This window comes from Leptodactylus fuscus, chromosome 2 (assembly GCF_031893055.1).
Source record: "Leptodactylus fuscus isolate aLepFus1 chromosome 2, aLepFus1.hap2, whole genome shotgun sequence".
NCBI classification, from domain to species: Eukaryota; Metazoa; Chordata; class Amphibia; order Anura; family Leptodactylidae; genus Leptodactylus; species Leptodactylus fuscus.
In genome coordinates this window covers 121,690,296-121,709,717 of record NC_134266.1, presented here as the reverse complement: position 1 = coordinate 121,709,717, position 19,422 = coordinate 121,690,296, and the positions used below count along the sequence as shown (strand labels likewise).

The following is a 19,422-nucleotide window of genomic DNA, read 5'->3' as shown; positions in this document are numbered from 1 at the left end:
TTAAGAGGCACGTATCTAATCCTGCGGCTTGTGTTACTGTGTGCAGATGCGTATATCTAATCCTCTGGCGTGGGGTACTGTGTGCAGACGCACGTATCTAATCCTCCCTGTGTGGTACTGTGTGCTGAGACGCGTATCTAATTCTCTGGCTTGTGGTACTGTGTGCAGAGGCATGTATCTAATCCTCCAAAGTGTGGTACTGTATTCAGGCACACGTATCTAATCCTCCCCTGTGTGGTATTGTGTGAAGAGGCGTGTATCTAATCCTATTGCGTGTGGAACTGTGTGTAGACGCGTGTATCTAATCCTACGGCATGTGGTACTGTGTGCAGATGCGCGTATCTAATCCTCTGGCGTGTGGTACTGTGTGCAGATGTGCGTATCTAATCCTCTGGCATGTGGTACTGTGTGCAGATGTGCGTATCTAATCCTCTCCTGTATGGTACTGTGTGCAGATGCGCATATCTAATCCTCTGGCATGTGGTACTATGTGCAGATGAGCGTATCTAATCCTCCCCCGTGTGGTACTGTGTGCTGAGACGCACATCTAATTCTCTGACTTGTGGTACTGTGTGCAGAGGCATGTATCTAATCCTCCAAAGTGTGGTACTGTGTGCAGACACACGTATCTAATCCTCCCGTGTGGTATTGTGTGAAGAGGCGCATATCTAATCCTACGGCGTGGGGAACTGTGTGTAGACACACATATCTAATCCTGCGGCATGTGGTACTGTGTGCAGATGTGCATATCTTATGCTCTGATGTGTGGAACTGTGTGTAGACACATGTATCTAATCCTATGGCATGTACAACTGTCTGCAGACGCGCGTATCTAATCCTCTGGAGTGTGGAACTGTGTGTAGACGCGCGTATCTAATCCGACGACATGTGGTACTGTGTGCAAACGTGCATATCGTATGCCCTGGTGTGTGGAACTGTGTGCAGATGCGTGTATCCAATCCTTTGGCATGTGGTACTGTGTGCAGACGCATGTATCCAATCCCCCGGGGTGTGGTACTTTGTGCAGACGCGTGTATCTAATCCTTCGGCATGTGGAACTGTGTGCAGACGCACGGATTTAAACCTCTGGTTTGTGGGACTGTGTGCAGACGCGTGTATCTAATCTTCTGGAGTGTGATACTGTTTGCTGATCTGTGTATCTAATCCTCTGATGTGTGTATCTCAGTTTGGATATCCGTGTTGTATTGTGCATGTGGAGTGACCATGTGTATTGCAGTTGGAATATGAGTGAAAGACTTGCAGGTTTGTATTGGCTAAGGGGGGGGGCACTGTGTTTGCAATGCTGTATCTCAGCAACGGTACATCCGAGCGAGTTGGAGTCTCGTCTTAAACCTTCCCGGATACCTGAAGTATCTCTGTACCAAATTTGGTGAAGATCGGTCCAGCCGTTTGGTTCGCATTAGAGCACAGACAGACAGACAGAGACAGACAGACAGAAATTCATTTTTTATAAGATAGGGAGATATATAGCTGTGAATTATAGGGGTATGCATGATATCTTGGTTTTGGAGTGGGTCATGTGTGATATATAATAGGATGCATCCCTCTGTATACACAGACGCATGGAGTAGAACTTGCAGGCGGCTTTAGTATTTTATCTATCTCACCTGTGAGAGAAACAAATCTACAGCTTAAAACACTTTGCCCCTTTATATGGCTGCTGATATCAAGTAGAGGTCCAATGTATTTTATATGTCTAGAGTAGAGATGAGCGAACAGTGTTCTATCGAACTCATGTTCGATCGGATATTAGGCTGTTCGGCATGTTCGAATCGAATCGAACACCGCGTGGTAAAGTGCGCCATTACTCGATTCCCCTCCCACCTTCCCTGGCGCCTTTTTTGCTCCAATAACAGCGCAGGGTAGGTGGGACAGGAACTACGACACCGGTGACGTTGAAAAAAGTAGGCAAAACCCATTGGCTGCCGAAAACATGTGACCTCTAATTTAAAAGAACAGCGACGCCCAGCTTCGCGTCATTCTGAGCTTGCAATTCACCGAGGACGGAGGTTTCTGTCCAGCTAGCTAGGGGTTAGATTCTGGGTAGGCAGGGACAGGCTAGGATAGGAAGGAGAAGACAACCAACAGCTCTTGTAAGAGCTAAATTCCAGGGAGAAGCTTGTCAGTGTAACGTGGCACTGACGGGCTCAATCGCCGCAACCCAGCTTTCCCAGGATCCTGAATGGAATACACTGTCAGTGTATTCCCGTATACCCGATATATACCCCGATACCCGTTCCAACGGTGTGCCCCCCCACCTTCACCCCAGAAATACCCTGCAAGTCCCCTAGCAATAGAATTGGGGCTATATACACCCACAATTTTTACTACTGGTATACAGTGCCATTGTCTGACTGGGAATTCAAAGAATATATTGGGAATACAAATACCCTCATTTCTTGCTACTGCCATATAGTGCCAGTGTCTGACTGGGAATTCAAAGAATATATTGGGGTTACGTGCACCCACAATTTTTACTACTGGTATACAGTGCCATTGTCTGACTGGGAATTCAAAGAATATATTGGGAATACAAATACCCTCATTTCTTGCTACTGCCATATAGTGCCAGTTTCTGACTGGTAATTCAAAGAATATATTGGGGTTACGTGCACCCACAATTTTTACTACTGGTATACAGTGCCATTGTCTGACTGGGAATTCAAAGAATATATTGGGAATACAAATACCCTCATTTCTTGCTACTGCCATATAGTGCCAGTGTCTGACTGGGAATTCAAAGAATATATTGGGGTTACGTGCACCCACAATTTTTACTACTGGTATACAGTGCCATTGTCTGACTGGGAATTCAAAGAATATATTGGGAATACAAATACCCTCATTTCTTGCTACTGCCATATAGTGCCAGTGTCTGACTGGGAATTCAAAGAATATATTGGGGTTACGTGCACCCACAATTTTTACTACTGGTATACAGTGCCATTGTCTGACTGGGAATTCAAAGAATATATTGGGGTTATAAATACCCTCATTTCTTGCTACTGCCATATAGTGCCAGTTTCTGACTGGTAATTCAAAGAATATATTGGGGTTACGTGCACCCACAATTTTTACTACTGGTATACAGTGCCATTGTCTGACTGGGAATTCAAAGAGTATATTGGGAATACAAATACCCTCATTTCTTGCTACTGCCATATAGTGCCAGTTTCTGACTGGGAATTCAAAGAATATATTGGGGTTACGTGCACCCACAATTTTTACTACTGGTATACAGTGCCATTGTCTGACTGGGAATTCAAAGAATATATTGGGGTTATAAATACCCTCATTTCTTGCTACTGCCATATAGTGCCAGTTTCTGACTGGTAATTCAAAGAATATATTGGGGTTACGTGCACCCACAATTTTTACTACTGGTATACAGTGCCATTGTTTGACTGGGAATTCAAAGAGTATATTGGGAATACAAATACCCTCATTTCTTGCTACTGCCATATAGTGCCAGTTTCTGACTGGGAATTCAAAGAATATATTGGGGTTACGTGCACCCACAATTTTTACTACTGGTATACAGTGCCATTGTCTGACTGGGAATTCAAAGAATATATTGGGGTTATAAATACCCTCATTTCTTGCTACTGCCATATAGTGCCAGTTTCTGACTGGTAATTCAAAGAATATATTGGGGTTACGTGCACCCACAATTTTTACTACTGGTATACAGTGCCATTGTCTGACTGGGAATTCAAAGAGTATATTGGGAATACAAATACCCTCATTTCTTGCTACTGCCATATAGTGCCAGTTTCTGACTGGGAATTCAAAGAATATATTGGGGTTACGTGCACCCACAATTTTTACTACTGGTATACAGTGCCATTGTCTGACTGGGAATTCAAAGAATATATTGGGGTTATAAATACCCTCATTTCTTGCTACTGCCATATAGTGCCAGTTTCTGACTGGTAATTCAAAGAATATATTGGGGTTACGTGCACCCACAATTTTTACTACTGGTATACAGTGCCATTGTCTGACTGGGAATTCAAAGAATATATTGGGAATACAAATACCCTCATTTCTTGCTACTGCCATATAGTGCCAGTTTCTGACTGGTAATTCAAAGAATATATTGGGGTTACGTGCACCCACAATTTTTACTACTGGTATACAGTGCCATTGTCTGACTGGGAATTCAAAGAATATATTGGGGTTATAAATACCCTCATTTCTTGCTACTGCCATATAGTGCCAGTTTCTGACTGGTAATTCAAAGAATATATTGGGGTTACGTGCACCCACAATTTTTACTACTGGTATACAGTGCCATTGTCTGACTGGGAATTCAAAGAGTATATTGGGAATACAAATACCCTCATTTCTTGCTACTGCCATATAGTGCCAGTTTCTGACTGGGAATTCAAAGAATATATTGGGGTTACGTGCACCCACAATTTTTACTACTGGTATACAGTGCCATTGTCTGACTGGGAATTCAAAGAATATATTGGGAATACAAATACCCTCATTTCTTGCTACTGCCATATAGTGCCAGTTTCTGACTGGGAATTCAAAGAATATATTGGGGTTACGTGCACCCACAATTTTTACTACTGGTATACAGTGCCAATTTCTAACTAGGAATTCAAAATGCGCAAGGCTCCCGGAAAGGGACGTGGACGAGGCCGTGGGCGAGGTCGGGGGAATGGTTCTGGGGAGCAAGGTAGCAGTGAAGCCACAGGGCGTCCCGTGCCTACTCCTGTGGGGCAGCAAGCATTGCGCCACTCCACAGTGCCAGGGTTGCTTGCCACATTAACTAAACTGCAGGGTACAAACCTTAGTAGGCCCGAGAACCAGGAACAGGTCTTGCAATGGCTGTCAGAGAACGCTTACAGCACATTGTCCAGCAGCCAGTCAGACTCTGCCTCCTCTCCTCCTATTACCCAACAGTCTTGTCTTCCTTCCTCCCAAAATTCCGAAGCTTTACAGAACAATAACCCAAACTGTCCCTGCTCCCCAGAGCTGTTCTCCGCTCCTTTCATTGTCCCTCAACCTGCCTCTCCACGTCACGATTCCACGAACCTAACAGAGGAGCATCTGTGTCCAGATGCTCAAACACTAGAGTCTCCTCCATCTCCGTTTGATTTGGTGGTGGATGACCAGCAACCCACCCTCATCGACGATGATGTGACGCAGTTGCCGTCAGGGCATCCAGTTGACCGGCGCATTGTGCGGGAGGAGGAGATGAGACAGGAGTTGGAAGAGGAAGTGGTGGATGATGAGGACACTGACCCGACCTGGACAGGGGGGATGTCAAGCGGGGAAAGTAGTGTGGATGTTGAGGCAGGTGCAGCACCAAAAAGGGTAGCTAGAGGCAGAGGCAGAGGTCAGCAGCTTAGGCGAAGCCAGGCCACACCCGGAATCTCCCAAGATGTTCCAGTTCGTACCCAGCCCCGAAAAACTCCCACCTCGAGGGCACGTTTCTCGAAGGTGTGGAGTTTTTTCAAGGAATGCGCCGAGGACAGATATAGTGTTGTCTGCACAATTTGCCTCTCGAAATTGATTAGGGGCTCTGAGAAGAGCAACCTGTCCACCACTTCAATGCGCCGTCATTTGGAATCCAAGCACTGGAATCAGTGGCAGGCAGCAACGGCAGGACAAAGGCCGCCTGCCGTTCACGCCACTGCCACTGCCTCTGCCACTGCCTCTGCCTCTGCCACTGCCACTGCTGACTGTGCTGGCGATGCACTCCAGAGGACGAGCCAGGACACCACTTCATCTGCCTCCGCCACTTTGTTGACTTCTACCTCATCCTCCCCTGGTCCTGTCTTATCTCCTTCTCCTGCACCATCAAAGGCACCATCAGGCGTTTCTTTACAACAACCCACCATCTCTCAGACATTGGAGCGGCGGCAGAAATACACTGCTAACCACCCACACGCGCAAGCCTTGAACGCCAACATCGCTAAACTGCTGGCCCAGGAGATGTTGGCGTTCCGGCTTGTTGAAACTCCCGCCTTCCTGGACCTGATGGCAACTGCGGCACCTCGCTATGCCGTCCCTAGCCGTCACTACTTCTCCCGGTGTGCCGTCCCCGCCTTGCACCAGCACGTGTCACTCAACATCAGGCGGGCCCTTAGTTCCGCGCTTTGCACAAAGGTCCACTTGACCACCGACGCGTGGACAAGTGCATGCGGACAGGGACGCTACATTTCACTGACGGCACACTGGGTGAATGTAGTTGAGGCTGGGACTGCTTCCCAAACTGGCCCGGTGTACCTCGTCTCCCCGCCTAACATTCCTGGCAGGGACACGAGAAGAACACCCCCCTCCTCCTCCTCCTCTACCGCCTCCTCCTCCGCCACCGCCTCCTCCTCCGCCACCGCCTCCTCCTCCGCTGTTAGATTGACCCCAGCTACGAGTTGGAAACGTTGCAGCACTGGCGTTGGTAGACGTCAGCAGGCTGTGCTGAAGCTGATCAGCTTGGGGGACAGACAGCACACTGCCTCCGAGGTGAGGGATGCCCTCCTCGATGAGACGGCAATATGGTTTGAGCCGCTGCACCTGGGCCCAGGCATGGTCGTTTGTGATAACGGCCGGAACCTGGTAGCAGCTCTGGAGCTTGCCGGACTCCAACATGTTCCATGCCTGGCCCACGTCTTCAACCTAGTGGTGCAACGTTTCCTAAAGAGCTACCCCAATGTTCCAGAGCTACTGGTGAAAGTGCGGCGCATGTGCGCCCACTTTCGCAAGTCGACAGTAGCCGCTGCTAGCTTAAAATCTCTCCAGCAACGCCTGCATGTGCCACAACACCGGCTTTTGTGCGACGTCCCCACACGCTGGAACTCAACGTTTCAGATGTTGAATAGAGTGGTTGAGCAGCAGAGACCTTTGATGGAATACCAGCTACAAAACCCTAGGGTGCCACAAAGTCAGCTGCCTCAGTTTCACATCCATGAGTGGCCATGGATGAGAGACCTTTGTGACATCCTACGGGTCTTTGAGGAGTCCACAAGGAGGGTGAGCTCTGAGGATGCGATGGTGAGCCTTACAATCCCGCTCTTGTGTGTTCTGAGAGAATCCCTGATTGACATCAGGGATAACTCAGATCACACAGAGGAGTTAGGGATAGCATCCGATCCGTCACAGCTGGAGAGTAGGTCCACACATCTGTCCGCTTCACTGCGTTTAATGGAGGAGGAGGAGGAGGAGGAGGAGGAAGAAGAGTTGTCCGATGATGTGATGGTGATACAGGAGGCTTCCGGGCAACTTCGAATCGTCCCATTGTTGCAGCGCGGATGGGTAGACATGGAGGATGAGGAGGAAATGGAGATTGAACTTTCCGGTGGGGCCAGAGGAGTCATGCCAACTAACACTGTGGCAGACATGGCTGAGTTCATGTTGGGGTGCTTTACAACCGACAAGCGTATTGTCAAAATCATGGAGGACAACCAGTACTGGATCTTTGCTATCCTTGACCCCCGGTATAAAAACAACATCTCGTCTTTTATTCCGGTAGAGGGGAGGGCCAATCGCATCAATGCTTGCCACAGGCAATTGGTGCAGAATATGATGGAGATGTTTCCAGCATGTGACGTTGGCGGCAGGGAGGGCAGTTCCTCCAGTAGGCAACCAAGTTCTCACCGGTCCACACAAACGAGGGGCACACTGTCTAAGGTCTGGGACACCTTGATGGCACCCCCTCGCCAAAGTGCCGCCACGGAGGGTCCTAGTGTCACCAGGCGTGAGAAGTATAGGCGCATGTTGCGGGAATACCTTTCCGACCACAGCCCTGTCCTCTCCGACCCCTCTGCGCCCTACACGTATTGGGTGTCGAAGTTGGACCTGTGGCTTGAACTTGCCCTATATGCCTTGGAGGTGCTGTCCTGTCCTGCCGCCAGCGTCCTATCTGAGAGGGTGTTCAGTGCAGCCGGTGGCATCATCACTGACAAGCGCACCCGTCTGTCAGCTGAGAGTGCCGACCGGCTCACTTTGATAAAAATGAACCACCACTGGATAGAGCCTTCATTTTTGTGCCCACCTGTGTAAAGCACCCCAACATGAAACTCCATGTCTGTACTCAACCTCTCCAATTCCTCCGCATCCTCATACTCATCCACCATAAGCGTTGCACAATTCTGCTAATACTAGGCTCCCTCCAACATGATTTCCCCCAACTCTGCTGGTTAGAGGCTCCCTCCACCCTGATTTCCACCAACTCTGCTGGTTAGAGGCTCCCTCCACCCTGCTTTCCCACAACTCTGCTGGTTAGAGGCTCCTTCCACCATGAATTTGCCCAAACTGGGCTGTTTAGAGGCTCCCTCCACCATGAATTGGTCCAAACTGGGCTGGTTAGAGGCTCCCTCCACCATTAATTGGTCCAAACTGGGCTGGTTAGAGGCTCCCTCCACCATGAATTTGCCCAAACTGGGCTGTTTAGAGGCTCCCTCCACCATGAATTTGCCCAAACTGGGCTGTTTAGAGGCTCCCTCCACCATGAATTGGTCCAAACTGGGTTTTTTAGAGGCTCCCTCCACCATGAATTGGTCCAAACTGGGCTGGTTAGAGGCTCCCTCCACCATGAATTTGCCCAAACTGGGCTGTTTAGAGGCTCCCTCCACCATGAATTTGCCCAAACTGGGCTGGTTAGAGGCTCCCTCCACCATGAATTGGTCCAAACGGGTTTTTAGAGGCTCCCTTCACCATGAATTGGTCCAAACTTGGCTGTTTAGAGGCTCCCTCCACCATGAATTGGTCCAAACTGGGGTGGTTAGAGGCTCCCTCCACCATTAATTGGTCCAAACTGGGCTGGTTAGAGGCTCCCTCCACCATTAATTGGTCCAAACTGGGCTGGTTAGAGGCTCCCTCCACCATTAATTGGTCCAAACTGGGCTGGTTAGAGGCTCCCTCCACCATGAATTTGCCCAAACTGGGCTGTTTAGAGGCTCCCTCCACCATGAATTTGCCCAAACTGGGCTGGTTAGAGGCTCCCTCCACCATGAATTGGTCCAAACTGGGGTTTTTAGAGGCTCCCTCCACCATGAATTGGTCCAAACTGGGGTGGTTAGAGGCTCCCTCCACCATTAATTGGTCCAAACTGGGCTGGTTAGAGGCTCCCTCCACCATTAATTGGTCCAAACTGGGCTGGTTAGAGGCTCCCTCCACCATGAATTTCCCAAAACTTGGCTGTTTAGAGGCTCCCTCCACCATTAATTGGTCCAAACTGGGCTGGTTAGAGGCTCCCTCCACCATTAATTGGTCCAAACTGGGCTGGTTAGAGGCTCCCTCCACCATGAATTTGCCCAAACTGGGCTGTTTAGAGGCTCCCTCCACCATGAATTTGCCCAAACTGGGCTGGTTAGAGGCTCCCTCCACCATGAATTGGTCCAAACTGGGCTGGTTAGAGGCTCCCTCCACCATGAATTGGTCCAAACTGGGTTTTTTAGAGGCTCCCTCCACCATGAATTTGCCCAAACTGGGCTGTTTAGAGGCTCCCTCCACCATGAATTTGCCCAAACTGGGCTGGTTAGAGGCTCCCTCCACCATGAATTGGTCCAAACTGGGGTTTTTAGAGGCTCCCTCCACCATGAATTGGTCCAAACTTGGCTGTTTAGAGGCTCCCTCCACCATGAATTGGTCCAAACTGGGGTGGTTAGAGGCTCCCTCCACCATTAATTGGTCCAAACTGGGCTGGTTAGAGGCTCCCTCCACCATTAATTGGTCCAAACTGGGCTGGTTAGAGGCTCCCTCCACCATGAATTGGTCCAAACTGGGTTTTTTAGAGGCTCCCTCCACCATGAATTTGCCCAAACTGGGCTGTTTAGAGGCTCCCTCCACCATGAATTGGTCCAAACTGGGCTGGTTAGAGGCTCCCTCCACCATGAATTTCCCAAAACTTGGCTGTTTAGAGGCTCCCTCCACCATTAATTGGTCCAAACTGGGCTGGTTAGAGGCTCCCTCCACCATGAATTGGTCCAAACTGGGGTTTTTAGAGGCTCCCTCCACCATGAATTGGTCCAAACTTGGCTGTTTAGAGGCTCCCTCCACCATGAATTGGTCCAAACTGGGGTGGTTAGAGGCTCCCTCCACCATTAATTGGTCCAAACTGGGCTGGTTAGAGGCTCCCTCCACCATTAATTGGTCCAAACTGGGCTGGTTAGAGGCTCCCTCCACCATGAATTTGCCCAAACTGGGCTGTTTAGAGGCTCCCTCCACCATGAATTTGCCCAAACTGGGCTGGTTAGAGGCTCCCTCCACCATGAATTGGTCCAAACGGGTTTTTAGAGGCTCCCTTCACCATGAATTGGTCCAAACTTGGCTGTTTAGAGGCTCCCTCCACTATGAATTGGTCCAAACTGGGTTTTTTAGAGGCTCCCTCCACCATGAATTTGCCCAAACTGGGCTGTTTAGAGGCTCCCTCCACCATGAATTTGCCCAAACTGGGCTGGTTAGAGGCTCCCTCCACCATGAATTGGTCCAAACTGGGGTTTTTAGAGGCTCCCTCCACCATGAATTGGTCCAAACTTGGCTGTTTAGAGGCTCCCTCCACCATGAATTGGTCCAAACTGGGGTGGTTAGAGGCTCCCTCCACCATTAATTGGTCCAAACTGGGCTGGTTAGAGGCTCCCTCCACCATTAATTGGTCCAAACTGGGCTGGTTAGAGGCTCCCTCCACCATGAATTGGTCCAAACTGGGTTTTTTAGAGGCTCCCTCCACCATGAATTTGCCCAAACTGGGCTGTTTAGAGGCTCCCTCCACCATGAATTGGTCCAAACTGGGCTGGTTAGAGGCTCCCTCCACCATGAATTTCCCAAAACTTGGCTGTTTAGAGGCTCCCTCCACCATTAATTGGTCCAAACTGGGCTGGTTAGAGGCTCCCTCCACCATGAATTGGTCCAAACTGGGGTTTTTAGAGGCTCCCTCCACCATGAATTGGTCCAAACTTGGCTGTTTAGAGGCTCCCTCCACCATGAATTGGTCCAAACTGGGGTGGTTAGAGGCTCCCTCCACCATTAATTGGTCCAAACTGGGCTGGTTAGAGGCTCCCTCCACCATTAATTGGTCCAAACTGGGCTGGTTAGAGGCTCCCTCCACCATGAATTTGCCCAAACTGGGCTGTTTAGAGGCTCCCTCCACCATGAATTTGCCCAAACTGGGCTGGTTAGAGGCTCCCTCCACCATGAATTGGTCCAAACGGGTTTTTAGAGGCTCCCTTCACCATGAATTGGTCCAAACTTGGCTGTTTAGAGGCTCCCTCCACCATGAATTGGTCCAAACTGGGGTGGTTAGAGGCTCCCTCCACCATTAATTGGTCCAAACTGGGCTGGTTAGAGGCTCCCTCCACCATTAATTGGTCCAAACTGGGCTGGTTAGAGGCTCCCTCCACCATGAATTGGTCCAAACTGGGGTTTTTAGAGGCTCCCTCCACCATGAATTGGTCCAAACTTGGCTGTTTAGAGGCTCCCTCCACCATTAATTGGTCCAAACTGGGCTGGTTAGAGGCTCCCTCCACCATGAATTGGTCCAAACTGGGTTTTTTAGAGGCTCCCTCCACCATGAATTTGCCCAAACTGGGCTGTTTAGAGGCTCCCTCCACCATGAATTGGTCCAAACTGGGTTTTTTAGAGGCTCCCTCCACCATGAATTGGTCCAAACTGGGCTGGTTAGAGGCTCCCTCCACCATGAATTGGTCCAAACTGGGGTGGTTAGAGGCTCCCTCCACCATTAATTGGTCCAAACTGGGCTGGTTAGAGGCTCCCTCCACCATTAATTGGTCCAAACTGGGCTGGTTAGAGGCTCCCTCCACCATTAATTGGTCCAAACTGGGCTGGTTAGAGGCTCCCTCCACCATGAATTTGCCCAAACTGGGCTGTTTAGAGGCTCCCTCCACCATGAATTTGCCCAAACTGGGCTGGTTAGAGGCTCCCTCCACCATGAATTGGTCCAAACTGGGGTTTTTAGAGGCTCCCTCCACCATGAATTGGTCCAAACTTGGCTGTTTAGAGGCTCCCTCCACCATTAATTGGTCCAAACTGGGCTGGTTAGAGGCTCCCTCCACCATGAATTGGTCCAAACTGGGTTTTTTAGAGGCTCCCTCCACCATGAATTTGCCCAAACTGGGCTGTTTAGAGGCTCCCTCCACCATGAATTGGTCCAAACTGGGGTGGTTAGAGGCTCCCTCCACCATTAATTGGTCCAAACTGGGCTGGTTAGAGGCTCCCTCCACCATTAATTGGTCCAAACTGGGCTGGTTAGAGGCTCCCTCCACCATGAATTTGCCCAAACTGGGCTGGTTAGAGGCTCCCTCCACCATGAATTGGTCCAAACTGGGTTTTTTAGAGGCTCCCTCCACCATGAATTTGCCCAAACTGGGCTGGTTAGAGGCTCCCTCCACCATGAATTGGTCCAAACTGGGGTGTTTAGAGGCTCCCTCCACCATGAATTTGCCCAAACTCTGCTGGTTAGAGGCTCAATCCACCCTGATTTTCAAAACAAATGTTGGTGCCAACCTCAACTTACTACAAGGGCCAAATTCACTGCTGGTGACAAGCTCTCCTCACTGCAAGTGCCAAATACACATGTTTCAAGGTGTTTTCCTACTGTCAGAGAGGTGGTATTGAGTGTGTAAAGTGTGTAGTTGTTAGGCTGTGATGTTGGGGTAATAGAGGGTCTTTGGTGTGTTAGATGCCCCCAGACATGCTTCCCCTGCTGTCCCAGTGTCATTCCAGAGGTGTTGGCATCATTTCCTGGGGTGTCATAGTGGACTTGGTGACCCTCCAGACACGGATTTGGGTTTCCCCCTTAACGAGTATCTGTTCCCCATAGACTATAATGGGGTTCGAAACCCGTTCGAACACACGAACATTGAGCGGCTGTTCGAATCGAATTTCGAACCTCGAACATTTTAGTGTTCGCTCATCTCTAGTCTAGAGCTCTGTTCATTGTTTTAAAGCATATCAATAAATGTATTTATCTTAAATATTTTGAGCCATTTTCCAACTGTATATGACTAACAATTGATAATTTACTCACTTATCCACACTCTTGTCCTGACCAGTCTCCGCCTGCTGTACCAGATGCAAAAGAATGCCAGGCCATAATGTCCTGGGGTTCTTCAGTGTCATGACCCAATGTGCAGTGTCGTCTAGGGGCATCAGCGGAGACTGGCCTGGATAGGAGTGTGGATAGGTAAGTAAGTTACAGCCATTACCTATTACAATAATCCAATATGTAAAAAGGACTGCTGCCCTCCAGTTTATGCATGAGGCGCTACCTGAGGCTATTCACTCGATCCATTGAACATACGGCCTTGTATTTGACAACTGTGCCTTAGTAACTACACTGTTTTAGGCCTTGATGACTAAATCATTATTTTCATTTTGCCATTGTCAAGAGCAATATTATTTTTCTGTCAATGGAATTATCCAAAATTGTAACGTTTAATGGCACTATTTTGGAGTGGATACATTTCACTGATTAATTTTTATGAACTCTTTTGGGAAGGAATAGAAAAATTTTGCTGCACGACTTTATCTTCTGTTACAAAAGTAAACAAATATGATGGAAGATTCTCTCCATTCTCTCCTTTCTGAGGCTCAGAGATGTGGTTCTCTGCCTGCTCCTATTTCCTCCATATCTCTATTCGTTGATCTATACGTTGCTACTTTGCAGGCGAGCAATGGTTTTGTATTCAGTACCAAAGTCCTAAGAGACCATGGTATCTGTTACAGCTGAGGCTTCCCTACTACATTGCTGATCTTCAGGAATGGTTCTCCCCACTGTGTACTTTCTGGAAATGGTCTCTCTCCTACACTGACACCGCCATGCCTCCTGTTAATCCTGCTCACCCTCTTGGAATCCCAAAAGATTTTAACACAGTTGGCTCTCCCAGGTAAACTGTGATGGGCATCCTCTTTGTTAGGTCAGCTCTGGGTTGACTTCTTCCTTTAACAGTTCTGGCAAGTTGGATCCCATATTGTAACTGTAGGTATATTGCAATATTACAGGTGTTACCTCATCCCCAATAAATCTCAAAGATCCTATTGAAACTCTTAATCACCAAAACTCTACTCCTTCACCTTTGTCAAAGGGTTATTGATTATAGGTGGTGATCTTAATTGCCTACTTGACACTGATTTGGATTCTTCAAACCCTAAGTCTAGGTTCACACAAGGAATCTGCCATGGAATTGGGAAGGGATTCTGCCTCCCATTGTTTTCAGTGGGAGCAGGGCTGGTGTTAAGGGGAGAAGGGGGAACTGGGCAAATTCCTATGTACTACAAAATCTTCAATAACCCTTCCGACCAAGTTAAAGCCAATTATCTGATAAAATGGGACTTGTCACTGTGTCAATGGTATTAGGCCACAGACTATGTATAGAAAATCTTATAGGTGCTATACACTTGGAAACAGCCTGCAAAATTGCACTTAGATGGTACCGTACTCCAGCCCAAATTGCTCACATCAAGACCACATATTTGACTCAATGCTGGAGAAACTATGGAGGTACGGGTGACGTTATTCATATATGGTTTTTGCCATTTTGTCAGTCACCTTCTTGTACATGTCCAATATTGCCAATGACACCATTCCCATGTCTCCAAGTTGGCATTATGCTTCTTAGACACCAAAACTTTTCCCAGAGATGTGGACATAGTTTTGGGCCAAATAGTCTTGGCTATGAACGCTACGATCGTTCCATTGATGAATCATTTTCTTAAAGAAAACCATTTATAGAAATAATAGGTATTATGGTTCTCAGCATAATGTCCTCTCCAATACTCTGTGGCTGGATTGATTTCGAGCTTCTGGAGACAGACTTCCTTTAAAAATTCACTTTTTTTAACTTTAGGAGTACTAGTGATAGGATAGGTGATATTTCTATGTAGCTACAACAATGAATCATCTTCTTCATACAATAATACTAAAAATCATAAGGCGAAAATCCAGCTTTACATGTTCTTAATGTAAGTTCTATACTTGTTATTTGCATAATGAACAGCCCATAAAGTAATTAGGATAAATAATGTATGCTTAGGGCTGTATTTACACAGCGGTAAGATAAGCACATGGCTAGCACTACGCAGTATAGGTAAAGGGGGAATTAAATAATGCTACCCATGGGATAAAAAAAAATCTATACTTGGCCAGGTCCTATGCTTCTGGCGCCTGCGCAGCTCATCACTAAAACCTTCAAGTTCTTTCTGCATGTGCCATACCTCAGACACATTAACAGTAAAGCGAAGGTGTGCTTCCCCGGTTTACGTGAAGAGCTGCACAAGCACCAGATGAGTCTGTGGAGATATAAAGGTTTCATGAATGTGGCCATGGGCAGAGTTAGAAGTTGGCTATTTGGGACACTAAGCCAATGGTCCATAAGGACCCATATCGTCCTGACAGTGTCCTTTTAAATATTTTCATTTATTTTAGTAGTCTCTGAACAGTTTCAATTTTAGAGGCGTATCTGCACATTGTTTTTTAAATAAACCTGTACCCTTTGAGAACACATGCACACTCAGATGAAGCCAAGAGAAGCGTGCTTGTGTATAGGGGGCTTGTGGAACAAACAGTCTCATTATGTAGTTACATCCATGTATATATACATGCATATATACATTTTGTATGATATCCTAATTAAGCAAAACAATCCGAAATATTTTCTGCTTGAATTACAGGTGACCAGATGCATTGATCATGTCTGCTCCTGCTAACACAGGAGTAAAGGTTATATTGTATTGACACAGTGATATGAAAAGATAAACAGGACCCTGCCCTAGGCAATTTCTAATCGGAGACGCAGCGAACATATGTGGTGCACTTTATCCCTCAATGCAGGAGCTAGACATTAAATAATATAATAAGGAATAATATAAATGCAGTTATTCCTAGAAGTAACTATGTAAAAGAAATATGTCAGTAGGTAATTAAAGATACAAGGCAAGTATATTGGTTCAGAAAGTCGGAAAGTTCATTCATTCAACTCAGATAGCTGAATAGATGTTAGAAAAGCTTGTGAACTATGAATAAGAAATCTAATGTCTCAACAGTCCAAGACGGAAGACGGTATATTTGTACGTGACTTCAGACTGTTTCCCAACCTGCATTGCCATTTACCTGTTGCTTATTCAATAGTTTATCATTCTATACAATACATCTAGAAGCCATACATGCTTTTTAGCTTACAAGCTCGGTAACACTTACCCAGTGTGCTCATGTTGTGTATCTTTCTCAGGGCTAGGCAGTATACAGACAATTACATCCAGATATATGCGATAAGGCCTTGCGGTGGCCCCAGCTTCCTGCTTTTCACAATCAAGAACAACTTTCTAAAGAAACAGTTCCTTAATCCTGAAGCTCACAAGGAGGGAAAAAAAAAGCTTGCCATAACTTGAGCACAAGGATTGGTTGGTAGCAAACAGGAAAGGCAAGTTAAAGGAATGACTGCAAGGACAGACAGATACTGAGTCTGATACACGTTCAGTACCGCAGGAGAGCAATAAACAGGTTTTACAAGTGTTAACTTCAGACTGCAACATAGGTAGAGGTATGTGGTAGTAACAGTTTAGGAATGTGTTGGAGGTGAACATGTGCACCGTATAGAATTAACAATAATAGTAGGGACATACTCCCCATAACTTCATAATACAAGACATCAGATAATAGGCCATGTGAGCTTCGGGCATTCAGAAGTCATAAACAGCTATTTTCCTGAATTTATAGGCTAAGGGTACGTTCACAAATACCAGATACAATGAAGATTTTCAGTTTAAATTTAAAGGGGTTGTCCAGAACCCGAGATGTTTATTATCTATTTACTGCACCAAATAAATATTCATGCCAGATGAAACTAATTTGTAATATATTGTTATTACCAAAATGGTTCCCTTTGTCTCTGCTCCTTATTCTCAGGGTTCACTGGTGTGGGTTGACCTAGCTCTGCATTCCTTTGCCCCTCTTCTGTGAGCGATGCTTCACTGCGCTTCTGCGCATGCACTCTCTGCTCTCCCTGTATATAGTAGACACTGGTTCTGCTATAGTTGAAGCTATAGCTGTTTAATTTATATGCCCACTATGCATTTTTTAATCTAAATTCAATAATTCCATGCTGACTAATTTCTAAATATACATCTTTGTAAAAAGAGACAGAATCAAATAATAAAATTCTGGCAGCCTGCACACGTCACTAGAGAAAGCCTACAAGCCTATGATTTATGCAATAAATTAATAAGGGTGTGTTTCAGAGACATAGCTGGAGGGGGAAGAGGGATTGGGTAAGGGGGCGGCAATCCTGGGGCCTACAGGACACTAACGCAGTTGAAATACATGGTAGAGCAGGAAGCTGTTGTCTTCTATAATTTGTAGGCCACAGGTCTGTAGTGGCTTGCAGTTTACAGGTGCCCTGGGCACAAGTAAGGTGCCAGTGTCCTGGTGCAGGCGGGTGAGATGTCACTATGTAGCGCCTCCTGAGTCAGGATACATACACAGCAAGAAGAGGCAAAGGCGGCAGGTCTATGCATCAGGGATTGAAGGCAGGTTAGTATTATTATTTTTATTTTTTTTTATTTTTTTTTTTGGGGGGGGGAGTAAGTGGTGGGGTCCTAATTAATCCTAGTGGGCAATAATGACATGCGGGGGGCAAATATGAGCATTATTATATGAGGGGTATTAGGAGGCAGTATTTATGTCAAAATGTATTAACCTCTATGGCTTTGGGCTGTACTAACTGAAGGTGGGCATTATTGAGTTAAGAGTACACACATGAGTACTGTTAATTGGAGGTGACACAGGGAGCATTAATTTTTGAGGGGCACTATTTAAAGAAGTTGTCCCATCATAAATTTTAAGGCCGACAGAAGGGGAGGGTAATAATGTATAGTCCTCCCTTACCTATACAGTAAAAGCGTAAAAGGTTGAATACTTTTCAATATATGGGTTCGTTCAAACAGAGTTTTTTAGCAACAAATTTTGACGCAGAATCCGCCTCAAAATCCGCTGTCAAAAAGGGCTCCCGATGACTTCAATGGGAGCTGCTTGATTCTTTTTTCTGCTAGCTAGTAGCGGAAAAAAGAAGTGACATGCCCCTTCTTCCCACGGATTACGTGGCTGACTCAGCCATGGCATCTGCAGTGCGAGACTCCCTCCTGGTTAGGTCCATTAATTCAGGCCTAATCCAAAGCGGAATGCTGCCCGGAATATTCACACGCGGAATGCAAATTCCGCTGTGTGAACATACCCTATGTCTTATTTTACAGTAAAATCAAATGGGTGATGTGTGCCCATGTGCACCTATACAGTGACATATGTCAAGTGTATATGTCGGCAAATACCCTCCAAGTCTTAAAAGCAATTTTAACTGAATCCAACAGTAACCTAAATGTATACATATTAGTGTATATGGTAGATATGGCTGCAGGAATTCAGAGGTGTTTTGCGGGACTTAGAAATTGGTGATCTATCCTTAGGATAAGACATTAATATGTGATTAGTGGGGGTCTGAAAACCAAGACTCAACCAGGATCAACTGTTTAAAGATTCACAAGTGGTATTAACCTGTTTCAATAATGTCCGGTTCATCCATCACATGTTACAGCAGCTCATTCCCATTCAAAGGAATGGGGCTGAGGTGCAATACCCAGCACAGACCCTATGTAAAGTATATGCAAATCTGTCTCCCAAGATGTAAACAGGGAGACAGTGCCTCTGTTTGCTGCCCTCTATAGCAAGCAACCCTGAACAACATGCCCGACTTCCCAGAAGCCTTTGCTGCAGATTGCGAGATTATAACCAAATCAGTTTCTCAGCTACGGACAGCACCGTTTCTGTCTCTTTGGACGTCATCAGCGCAGCACATAGAGAACTGATTTGGTTTAAGTGAGAGGCTGAAAGACCAGAATGTGGGGATAACGTCACTCCTTAGGGAGAGACCACCTTCTCAGCTGCGCTGATGACGTCCAAAGAGACAGAACCGGTGCCGTCCGTAGCTGAGAAACTGATTTGGTTATAACCTCGCATTATGCAGCAAAGGCTTCTGGGAAGTCGGGCATGTTGTTCAGGGTTGCTTGCTATAGAGGGCAGCAAACAGAGGCACTGTCTCCCTGTTTACATCTTGGGAGACAGATTTGCATATTCTTCCCATGTTCCTTTGCAGTGGAGCAACTATGGCTATAAGTCTCCACACACCTGAGAAGGTGGTCTCTCCCTAAGGAGTGACGTCATCCCCACACTATGTAAAGTATGGCGCTGTGCTTGGTATTCAGTGAAAAGGCCACAGCGCTCACCCAAACTGTTGCCTCTTGAACTAGCTTCTCTGTGGGGGTCTTGGGTGTTGGACCCCTCTCACCAATATGTATGTCAAGAAAAACCTCTTTAAAGGGGCTCTATCAGCAAAATTTTGCTGTATGAGCCCCACATATGCGTGAATAGCCTTTAAAAAG

General features: G+C 46.7%; 1 protein-coding gene across 2 annotated transcripts in view; it reads right to left on the bottom strand.

The window, feature by feature from the left end:
* Nucleotides 1–16,308, bottom strand: part of SH3D21 (SH3 domain containing 21) — an 85,459-nt gene extending 69,151 nt beyond the window's left edge. For both annotated transcript variants that reach the window (XM_075264540.1, XM_075264541.1), the window contains exon 1: nt 16,190–16,308. In XM_075264540.1, the coding sequence (XP_075120641.1) occupies nt 16,190–16,202 (13 nt within the window). In that variant the 5' untranslated portion in view covers nt 16,203–16,308. The remainder of the gene's footprint in view (nt 1–16,189) is intronic.
* Nucleotides 16,309–19,422: the final 3,114 nt, after the last annotated feature.